We start from the raw sequence: 12,016 nt of genomic DNA on the forward strand, positions 1-12,016 counted from the left end.
AGAGGCTAAGGTGAACAAGTTCTCTCCCTCCTCCTTATGACACCCTTTTAGATACCTGAAAACTGCTATCATGTCCCCTCTCAGTCTTCTCTTTTCCAAACTAAACAAACCCAATTCTTTCAGCCTTCCTTCATAGGTCATGTTCTCAAGACCTTTAATCATTCTTGTTGCTCTTCTTTGGACCCTTTCCAATTTCTCCACATCTTTTTTAAAATGCGGCGCCCAGAACTGGACACAATACTCCAGCTGAGGCCTAACCAGAGCAGAGTAGAGCGGAAGAATGACTTCTCGTGTCTTGCTCACAACACACCTGTTAATACATCCCAGAATCATGTTTGCTTTTTTTGCAACAGCATCACACTGTTGACTCATATTTAGCTTGTGGTCCACTATAACCCTTAGATCCCTTTCTGCCGTACTCCTTCCTAGACAGTCTTTTCCCATTCTGTATGTGTGAAATTGATTTTTCCTTCCTAAGTGGAGCACTTTGCATTTGTCTTTGTTAAACTTCATCCTGTTTAACTCAGACCATTTCTCCAATTTGTCCAGATCATTTTGAATTATGACCCTGTCCTCCAAAGTAGTTGCAATCCCTCCCAGTTTGGTATCATCCGCAAACTTAATAAGCGTACTTTCTATGCCAGTATCTAAGTCGTTGATGAAGATATTGAACGGAGCCGGTCCCAAAACAGACCCCTGCGGTACCCCACTCGTTAAGCCTTTCCAGCAGGATTGGGAACCATTAATAACAACTCTCTGAGTACGGTTATCCAGCCAGTTATGCACCCACCTTATAGTAGCCCCATCTAAATTGTATTTGCCTAGTTTATCGATAAGAATATCATGCGAGACCGTATCAAATGCCTTACTAAAGTCTAGGTATACCACATCCACCGCTTCACCCTTATCCACAAGGCTCGTTATCCTATCAAAGAAAGCTATCAGATTGGTTTGACATGATTTGTTCTTCACAAATCCATGCTGGCTGTTCCCTATCACCTTACCACCTTCCAAGTGTTTGCAGATGATTTCCTTAATTACTTGCTCCATTATCTTCCCTGGCACAGAAGTTAAACTAACTGGTCTGTAGTTTCCTGGGTTGTTTTTATTTCCCTTTTTATAGATGGGCACTATATTTGCCCTTTTCCAGTCTTCTGGAATCTCTCCCGTCTCCCATGACTTTCCAAAGATAATAGCTAGAGGCTCAGATACCTCCTCTATTAGCTCCTTGAGTATTCTAGGATGCATTTCATCAGGCCCGGGTGACTTGCAGGCATCTAACTTTTCTAAGTGATTTTTAACTTGTTCTTTTTTTATTTTATCCGCTAAACCTACCCCCTTCCCATTAGTATTCACTATGTTAGGCATTCCTTCAAACTTCTCGGTGAAGACCGAAACAAAGAAGTCATTAAGCATCTCTGCCATTTCCAAGTTTCCTGTTACTGTTTCTCCCTCTTCACTAAGCAGTGGGCCTACCCTGTCTTTGGTCTTCCTCTTGCTTCTAATGTATTGATAAAAAGTCTTCTTGTTTCCTTTTATTCCCGTAGCTAGCTTGAGCTCATTTTGTGCCTTTGCCTTTCTAATCTTGCCCCTGCATTCCTGTGTTGTTTGCCTATATTCATCCTTTGTAATCTGTCCTAGTTTCCATTTTTTATATGACTCCTTTTTATTTTTTAGATCGTGCAAGATCTCATGGTTAAGCCAAGGTGGTCTTTTGCCACATTTTCTATCTTTCCTAACCAGCGGAATAGCTTGCTTTTGGGCCCTTAATAGTGTCCCTTTGAAAAACTGCCAACTCTCCTCAGTTGTTTTTCCCCTCAGTCTTGATTCCCATGGGACCTTACCTATCAGCTCTCTGAGCTTCCCAAAATCCGCCTTCCTGAAATCCATTGTCTCTATTTTGCTGTTCTCCCTTCTACCCTTCCTTAGAATTGCAAACTCTATGATTTCATGATCACTTTCACCCAGGCTGCCTTCTACTTTCACATTCTCAACGAGTTCCTCCCTATTTGTTAAAATCAAGTCTAGAACAGCTTCCCCCCTAGTAGCTTTTTCAACCTTCTGAAATAAAAAGTTGTCTCCAATGCAGTCCAAGAATTTGTTGGATAGTCTGTGCCCCGCTGTGTTATTTTCCCAACATATATCCGGATAGTTGAAGTCCCCCATCACCACCAAATCTTGGGCTTTGGATGATTTTGTTATTTGCTTGAAAAAAGCCTCATCCACCTCTTCCACCTGGTTAGGTGGCCTGTAGTAGACTCCTAGCATGACATCTCCCTTGTTTTTTACCCCTTTTAGCCTAACCCAGAGACTCTCAACACTTCCGTCTCCTATGTCCATCTCTACCTCAGTCCAAGTGTGTACATTTTTAATATAAAAGGCAACACCTCCTCCCTTTTCCCCCTGTCTATCCTTCCTGAGCAAGCTGTACCCATCCACACCAACATTCCAATCATGTGTATTATCCCACCAAGTTTCAGTGATGCCAACAATGTCATAGTTGTATTTATTTATTAGCACTTCCAGTTCTTCCTGCTTATTCCCCATACTTCTCGCATTTGTATATAGGCATCTAAGATACTGGTTTGATCTTTCCTCCCAGTTTTGTCCTGACTCTCCTTTCTCTCTGCCAATATAGCCCACACTCCCTCTCGTTTCCGACCCATCTCCCCGGTCTCCATGTTCCCCACTTACCTGTGGGCTTTGCTCACCTGTCCCCGTCGAACCTAGTTTAAAGCCCTCCTCACTAGGTTAGCCAGTCTGTGCCCGATTAGGGTCTTTCCTCTCCTCGAAAGGTGAACGCCATCTCTGCCTAGCAGTCCTTCCTCGAATAGCATCCCGTGGTCTAGGAAGCCAAAGCCCTCCTGGCGACACCATCTTCGCAGCCAGGCATTCACCTCCATGATGCATCTGTCTCTGCCCGGGCCCCTACCTTTGACAGGAAGAATTGAAGAGAATACCACCTGCGCTCCAAACTCCTTCACCCGTACTCCCAGAGCCCTGTAGTCACTCTTGATCCGCTCAGTGTCACACCGCGCAGTATCATTTGTGCCCACATGGATGAGTAGCATGGGGTAGTAGTCAGAGGGCTGGATAATCCTCGACAATGCCTCCGTAACGTCTCGGATACGGGCCCCCGGCAGGCAGCATACCTCCCGAGATGAAATGTCAGGGCGACAGATGGGCGCCTCTGTCCCCCTCAGCAGAGAGTCTCCGACCACCACTACCCTACGTTTCCTATTCGCAGTGGTGGCAGCAGACTTTCCAGCCTTAGGGGTACGAGGCTTCTCCTCCTTTACTGTAGGGAGTGATTCCTTCTTTCCTGTATCAAGAAGAGCATAACGGTTACCTATAACCACGGCAGGAGGGTTCGGAGCAAGGGTGGAGCACTGCCTGCTGCCAGAAGTAACCAGCTGCCAGTGTCCACCCTGAGCCATCTCCTCCTCCACCAGTGGTGTATCAGCAGTCCTGTGTACTGGGACAGCTACCTCAGCTGTCTCCACCTGGACACTGTCGAGGAATTGCTCGTGGATACGGATGCTCCTCAACCTAGCCACCTCCTCCTGTAGCTCTCCCACCTGCTGCCTGAGAGATTCCACCAGCAGGCACCTCTCACATTGGATGGTCCCCGCAGCCTGGATATCAGTAAGTGGAAATTGCAAGTTACAGTCTTTGCAAAACCACACCAGGATCTGGGTAGAGGCAACCATGCTCAGGCGCTCTGTCTGGCTACAGGCACAGGTGGAGGAGACAGTAGCAGTGCTGGCACAGGTTTTGCGGGTCTTCCTAACCATCGTAAGCCTCCCTCTGTCAAACTCCCGTCTGCAGCCCCCTGTCAGCTGAAAGGGTTGTTTAAGCAAACAGTTATGAATGTAGTTGCTTTATAGGTATTAAGGGGAATCAAGAGAAAACAGATGGAACCGGCAAGGGACCCTCGCCCCCTTCCTGCTCCCCTTCCAAACTCCCTTGCGAAACTCCCTGTTAGCAGCCCCTGTTCGCAAAGGTTACTGGTCGCTTGTGCGCTGCTTTATAAAGCCCTGGCCTGTATGAATGCCCCGCCCACTGATGAAGGCTCAGCCACTTCCCAGAGGCTTCTAGCTTTCAAACCTTCCTTTGATATCTTTGGTCCTGTGGTTATGGGGGATGGGGCTGGATAGAAAGCAGTATCACAAACCCCAAACGTTAAAAAGAAGAGTCAGGCCCCTTTAAAACAAGTAATATGCTTTGGGTTCTTTTTCTTACCCTTCTGGTTTCTGGGCCATTCTGTTCACGTGGATCATGTTTTTTCTATATTTCTGCACAGGCATGAGTGCTAGAAATGTCACTTAATTTTTTCAGTGAAAGCTGAAATTTGCACATAGTAACATGACTCTAGGAACTGGAGTCATGTTAAAATAAATAAGTAAAATACCTACTTATTTTCCTACTTGCTTAAATGCTTTAAGTAAAATATCAGTTATTGCGAGGCTCACAGTAAAACCACAAGAGTTGGCAATGCTGGGATTGTCACAGCCTCTATTTCAGTTATTATTATTTGCACTAATGTTACATGTTAGAGGCCCCTGCTGAGATTTCCCATTGCACTGAGCACTGTATGGACATATAGTAAGAGACTGGTGCTTCCAGAAAAACTCACCCCAGATAGGAAGGCAGGGCCGCCCAGAGGGGGGGGCAATTGGGGCAATTTGCCCCAGGCCCCGGACTCCACAGGGACCCCCACAAGAATATAGTATTCTATAGTATTGCAACTTTTTTTATGGAAGGGGTCCCCAAAATTGCTTTGCCCCAGGCCCCCTGAATCCTCTGGGCGGCCGTGTAGGAAGGACAAACTAGGGAGTCAGGGGAACCAGAGACTCAGGGAAGGGAATGACTTGCCTGAGGTCACCCAGCAGGTCAGTGCAGAGCTGGGAGTAGAACCCAGGTGCATGGGTGCTAGAAATAGGGCTGCTGCCACACCCCCTGGCTTGAAGGGTTTTCCATTATATACAGGGTTTACAGTTTGGCTAAATGGCTCTCAGCACCCCTGCTGTGCAGATTGTTCCAGCACCACTGTCCAGGTGTCCTGAGTCCATATCTAAGGCTTGATTCACTAACCACGCTGCCTCAGCTTTGAAAACTCGTACTGAGTGAATCGGAAGTTACTGAAGGCTGGTGCAGGTCTCCTCCTGCTTCTGTGTTGTGAGGAGGAGAAGAGAATTGGAGAGGCTCAGAAAGACTGTCCTTTGAGCTCTCGGAGCTCCCATATAGAACCTGTGTATTACTATGTTGTGGTTTGCAAGTGTACATGTACACACACATGCCCACTCTGCGATGAAAGGGAATCCTGTGGAGGGAAGAAGTCCTCTCTGCTTACAGGGGGAAAAGTGAAGAGAGAGTTAGGAGATAAGAAATCCTCTCGCCTCCTCCCACCCCCCTCCCCCCTGCCCCACCATCTCTGAGAGGCTAGCTTTACAGGACTCGGTGGGACAGACAGCACGGTGTGCCAGCAAACTGAATGGAAAATTGCAATCAGAGAGGCTCCAGCAATTGCATTGCTTTCACTTTTTAAAAACGATTCCCTGGCAAGTTAAAGTCTTTAAAATGTGTTAGGAAAAAGATTCCATGTTCCTAGAAAATACCAAAAGCAGCAAAGACGAGTGGCTACCTCATTAGCCACCCATAAATTCTACTTCTATTTAATTAAAGTAAACAAGATTCCTTCTTCCTAAAAGTATTTGGAATAATTTTAGCAAACAGTAACCAAAACTATTCTAACATTTACTTACCAGCTCCTTTAAACAAATATTTTAAGTGAAACCACTAAAAATTAAATAAATATGACTTCCTCCCATCATACCTCCTGACACCTGGGTGCGGAGGAGGAGGAAGAGCCATAGGAAGGCAGCAGATGGACAGGACAGGAAGAGAGCCTGCCTACATCACTTCAGGGTACTGGGATGGCTTCTAGAAGGAAAAGGTTCCCAGACTCCAAGTGAGGTGACTGCCCCTGGGCAGCAATAGTCGCTGGAGGGCGAGGAGGCATACTAACACAGAAGGTCCCTTCATCTCCCTCCACCACCCAAAAAAGGCCTTCTGCTTCCTCCTCTCATTGAGTTCCATCTTCCCAGGGCCACCTGCCCTACTCTAGAACCCTGCTGTCAGGAAAGGATTGAGCCCACAGGCCCTATGCCAAGGAGAGCAGTGTCCCTGTGGGGTGTATCTTTACTTTCTGCTGTTTGGGGTTCTGAGCCTGGTGGTGTTTCTTCTTAGAAGCATTGACACCTCTTATAACGAATGTCTGTGTAATACTAGAATTGTAAACAATAGTATAATGATGCTAGTATTTTTTTCCCGTCACTGGGGTTCTTTTGGCTACATATTTTTTAGCAGTATGGATGTGTGATCTTTGATTTGTGGGCTACTATGTATCTTATCCATGAGACAGACTTGCATTATGTTTTTTATGCATTCCTCAGAGGGCAGAGTTAAGGTTGTTTGTTGTCATCTTGGTGACTATAGTTCAGTAGGGCTGATTTGCTAGAGGATTTGACTGTGAGCATATCTTTGGGTGAGAATGTGGGAGAAGGTAATGGATGTGTGCACACGGCTTTATTCTGTATTTCTTGGGTTTTGTGGTTTTATATTTGGCATTGTTGTCTCTTGGCAACCTTAACTGATTTACACAGAGTGTTTTTTATTTGAAGTTCCTTGTCTTTTAAAAATGTTTCAAATAAAGACATTGAAAAAACAGACAGGAAGCTTAAAGTTTATTTTTTTTTTAAATAATATATGGTTATCCAATTAGCCTCCATGAGACTCCCTCTCATGTAGTTGTTGCATGTGGCAATGATACTGTCCCTAGTAAAGTTGTCTGCTATTTCCCATTGCTCACAATGGAACTGAAGCCAGGCATCTCCCAGGAAAAATGGCCACCCTATGTTTGGTTCTATAGTTAGAAGACTGGACAAGAGACTGTTCGGTATCAGGGGAATGTTGACATCACAGGTGGGCTCATCAGCCCTCTGTTTCTGCCATGTTACTGTAAACTAGCTGAGTAAGCTAGTTAATGGTTAATAACTTTGTCTTTTTCCAACAAAAATAAGGTATTATTTATCAATGTGTAATCTGATGACTATTTTCTACTATTTCACATTAAAAGTGTTTAAGAAAGCCCCAGAACAAAGATCCCCATGTCCTGTCTTTAAAAAAAAAAAAAAAGTTTTTTTTTTTTTTTTTTAATTCTAAATTTACAACCTCATAATTTAGGTTTTCCAAAAGTACTTAAAATTAGAATATGCTCAGGCTTATAATTTTAATGACTTTTCTCCAGAAAATATTAAAGTGAACAGAACTAAAAGACTACAGAGGTTCATTAAAGGGATGGCCTACTGTGCCTCACTAATAACTGTAATCCATTATAGGCAGAATGGTGAATGGGATGAGATTGCGTAGTGAATGAGGCAGGGGTCTGCAGGGAGTGAAAGGATGCTCTTGTGGACTAGGACACAGGACTACCAGCTTCTATCTCTGGTTCTGCCCCAGATTTCCTGTGTGGTGTTAGGCAAATAACCTAGGCCCAGATTCAGGAAAGCACTTAAGCACATGCTCAAGTCTTGTTCTGAGCTATCTGCTTAAATGCCTTTCCTACAAAGAAATACTCTTCTGAGCTGGGACCGTAAACCAGACTTTTCAGATGAGACTACTAATTCTGTGTTCCTTGTCTCCTGGGTGCCCTCCTTGAGAACAATTTTCAAAAGTGCTGACAGCTCACAATTCCAATTGAAGTCCATGGCATCTGCCAGTGCTCATCATCTCTGAAAAATCAGGTCTTGGGCATCTCAGTTTGGGCACCCAGTCACTAAGGCTCCTAGAATTATGAGACACTCTTGCAAATCTTGGCTTTAATCTCTTTGGGCCTCAGTTTTTCTATCTGGAAAAGGGGATAATAATACTGCCCTGCCTCGTGTGTCTGTTATGAGGGTGAATTCAGGCCCTCAGGAACTGTAGTGATGAACCCCATAGAAATAAGCTTCTATTTCCATGAGGAAACAAACAAACAAACAGAAAAGCCCAACAACTCATTCAGTGCAGGAGTTGGCTGCTGTGCAGTTAACCAGCCATGGGGGCCACACACTGAATGATGAGGATGAAAATAAATATTGAACAGGGGCTTCACTCCCTGAACACCAGCCATCCTGTGCACTGAATGAGGCAGAGGTCCTGTGGAAAAAGTAATATGTAATTGAAATTTGTATCATAATGCACATGTACCGAGGGACGGAGCTAAGGTTGTACAGACAGCTTTAATCTGGCATCTCCTAGCTTTTGGATGTTTGACTTTGCAACATTAATAATAATAATTTTGATATGGGACTTTTGTATCACTTTAGACACACCCATGACTTACTAAGTATTTTTGATGCTTGTTAATGTCTTGTGCATTCGGAACAGGAGGGTCCCGCCCCCCCCCCCTTTTTTTTTTACTTCATATGGTAGGAAAAGTATTTATTTCTTGCATTATCTTTTCAGGTTCAAAATAAACAAGAGAAGAAGCTTGGGACTCCATCCCCAGCCCCTTTGAAGTCAGCAGTCAGTCCACGATCTCTTGTGACTGTGAATAAAGTCCTTATCAGTGCCCCTGTGTCCATAAACATTCCACGTTTCTACTTCCCCAAAGGGCTTCCAAGTGTCTGCAACAATCACGAGGAGACCATTGCCAGGATCGAAGCATCCTTTACTGAGTTTGAAGATGAGAGAGCCAACATTTATGAAATGGGGAAAATTGCCAAGGTAAATGTAGCCATTCAGTGGGTCACTCACAGTTTGGGGGACAGTGAAACATTAATTACATTTATTAACTATTTGCTTAATTCTAGTTGCAGTTTTATATTTTTCAGTGCACAATGAGCAAATGTACTTACAGTTTGAATGACTTACGTTAGATTAAGGAAACAACAAAACAAGAATGAACACAATTAAAGTTTCCGGGGGGAAGGATGAAGTGTGTCACCTCTGATACACACTGAGTCAGATCTGACTCACAAAATGGCAGCTTCCCTGGCCAACAGGCAGACCTCTTAGAAATGCAAAGGAGTTTAGCAAAGAACACATTCACAACTGTTACATACAGCATAGTTGCAAATAATTTGTCCAGGGCATATAGAGCTAAATTCTGACCTCACTTATGCTGGTGCAAATCCAGACTAACTGTTGGAATAAATGGGTTTATACCAGGATTAGACTGGTGTGAGATCAGGAACTAATCCTTTGCCTGTTTTTCTGTTCACTAATTGTCCATAACAGGTTCAGGTTTTCTCAACTTTATTTGTAATTTGAAATTAATCACCAAACTTCTATAATTTTTAGCCTTTATATTTTTAATGAGTGCTTCATTATGAGCATTCAGGATCTGAAACTAGGAATTCACGCTGTTGGTTAGTTTTGACTGGAAACCTGTCACAGATCCAGGTCCCCAGATGCATTGGTGCTAGTCTGTGCCACTAGGGAGGAGTGCTGGTGTACTTCAACTGCAGACATTACCAGTTGCCTCATTTGAGCTCAGCTTTCTGCCACTGTGATCCTGAGGTGGCATGAAGCAGGCCTACTCTATGGCTATGATTACACTTGAAGCTAGGGCTGTGATTCCCAGCGTATGTAGATGTACTTACACCAGCTCTCATTGAGATAGCATGCTAAAAATAGTAGTGTACCCAGGGTAGCATGGACAATGGTGAGCAGCGGCACAGACTCGTCATGCCGAGTACATACCCTAGGGGTTCAGGCAGGTTTCTAGTAGGAACACTGCTTGGTAACACCACCTCCAGCACAACAGTCTCTTTTAGCACATGATTAGCAGAAGAGGGATATGGCCAGCTAAACCCCATGTTGCACTGATCCTTGGATGCTCAGTTTGTATAATGCAGACATAGGAGTTCAGCAGCTTTAGAGTTCTAACAGTCAGCAAATAAGAGCCTGGATCTGGGGAACACAACACCTGGTTCAGGAACAATTGGCCACATTACCCTATTCTTTCATGTTTCAAGCATGTACTCTCCTCACGCTGTTAATGGTATAGCAACCATAACATAAATTCTCATTTATTCAATATACGTTGTTCATTGATGCTGTAGCTGGAACAGTGACACTTCATCCAGGAGGGGCATTCTAGTTTCATGAGCAAAAATTTTGGGGAGACTGAGACTGGCTTTGTAATAAAGATGACAGCAGCTGTCAGAACGCACCCTCTGAAAAGATGCCCAGGAAACCATCAAGAGTGGGACAAAAAGGTTTAATGACTCGCATTATGTGTCATGCAAGGGCAGCAAAGGTGTCTGTTGGGGCCTTGTCAGACTCAAAACAGAAAAAGCAGCATGGCTGTGCAGAGGAGACCAGTGCTTCAATCAATGGTACATCGAGACATCCCTGGGTCAGCACATTATCTGATGGCATCAAGCTGTGACAAGGTCCACTGCTGCAATACAGTAGTACTGATATGACTCTAGATTCAGGGTTCTGAAGGAAGTGCAATAGAACTAGCAGCCTTTATTAATAAAACAGCACAGTGTGAATCTCTGTCCTTTCTCATTGCATACCTAGTCCTGGCTCATGTACAGTGGACTGAAATCAGGATGGTCACATCCAAAAGTAGTTATTCAGCTGGCTGGTGCTCTGGTAGGAAGAGGGACAACCACAGGAAAAAGTTAGTGGAGGGCGCCAAGGAGAAAACTTTGTTCAACATAAAAAAAGATAAGCCTGTGAGAGAGGCTTTCAGTGGAAGGTGGGGCTTGTTTCTCAATTAGTGCTTCCTAGCATTTCCCCTTTCCAACCAGAATCACTTTGGTTGTGCCTGGATTCAGCTTGAGCCAGCTGCTCCTCATCCAAGAGACGATCTCTTGTAGGCATTCTAGGGTGACCAGATGTCCCGATTTTATAGGGACAGTCCTGATATTTGGGGCTTTTTTTATATAGGCTCCTATTACCCCCCATCCCCGTCCCGATTTCTCACACTTGCTATCTGGTCAGCCTAAGGCATTCTGACCTCTTGGTGGTGGTTGCATCAGTTGAGAATGAGATAGAGAGTTGAGTGTTATTGGCATGCTGTTGCCAGCGGAGCTCGTGGTTTCCCAGTGGTCTCATGGAGATTTTGAGACAAAGCAGGGATAGTATGACTCGACAAAGGCCTTCAGAGAGGAGGAGCAGTTACCCATCTCACTCTCTGGAGAGGAACGATAGGGGCTGGAGCTACAACAGAGCTGGGCTATCTACTCCTGCTATGTCACATAGTAGGGTTACCATTCGTCCGGATTCCCCCGGACATGTCCGGCTTTTTTCAGTTAAAAATAGCGTTCGGGGGGAATTTGTCAATGTCCGGATTTCCTCCCATGCAGAGCACGCAGGGCTTACAGGGCAGCTGGCCGGATTGTGCCACTCGCACAGGGCTCCGGCAGCCAAAGCCCCTCCTCCACTTCCCCCTCCTCTCTCCTGCAACTTGACACCACTCCCCTCCTCTCCCTCCCTCCCCCTCCCCCCTGCATTCGCAGATCGCCGTCTGGCCGTTCGCCTCGGCCTCCGGCAGTCTGGAGCTCCGACCCTGCTCCCCTCCCCCGCTGCCGAGTGCGCCGCTCTGCAGCACAGTAAGGGGGCCGGGGGTCAGAGAAGTGGCAGGGAGGTTCTGGGGGGGGTAGTCAAGAGACAGGGAGCAGGGGGAGGGTTGGATGGGTCAGGAGTTCAGGGGGGGCTGTCTGGGGGTAGGGGGTATAAGGTTTTGGGCAGTCAGAGTACAGGTGGGGGGGTCTCAGGAGGGGGCAGTCAGGGGACAAGGAGCAAGGAGGCTTAGGTAGGGGATGGGGTTCTGGGGGGCAGTTAGGAGCAGGGGTCCCAGGAGGGGGCAGTCAGGGGACAAGGAGCGGGGGGGGTGTTTGGGAGTTCGGGGGGGGCTGTCAGGTGGCAGGGGTGGGGAGAGGGATCGGAGCAGTCAGGGGACAGGGAGCAGAGGGGTTTAGATGGGTCAGGAGTTCTGGGGGGGGTGTCAGGGGGT

At 45.8% G+C, this 12,016-nt stretch overlaps 1 protein-coding gene across 3 annotated transcripts in view; it reads left to right on the forward strand.

Annotated features, from left to right (window-relative positions):
* PPP2R3A (protein phosphatase 2 regulatory subunit B''alpha) overlaps window positions 1-12,016 on the forward strand; it is a 168,549-nt gene that overhangs the window by 79,034 nt on the left and 77,499 nt on the right. For all 3 annotated transcript variants that reach the window (XM_034780490.1, XM_034780488.1, XM_034780491.1), the window contains one exon: window positions 8,509-8,769. In XM_034780490.1, the coding sequence (XP_034636381.1) occupies window positions 8,509-8,769 (261 nt within the window). The remainder of the gene's footprint in view (window positions 1-8,508; window positions 8,770-12,016) is intronic.

The sequence above is a fragment of the Trachemys scripta genome, chromosome 9 (genome assembly GCF_013100865.1).
Source record: "Trachemys scripta elegans isolate TJP31775 chromosome 9, CAS_Tse_1.0, whole genome shotgun sequence".
Classification (NCBI taxonomy): Eukaryota; Metazoa; Chordata; order Testudines; family Emydidae; genus Trachemys; species Trachemys scripta.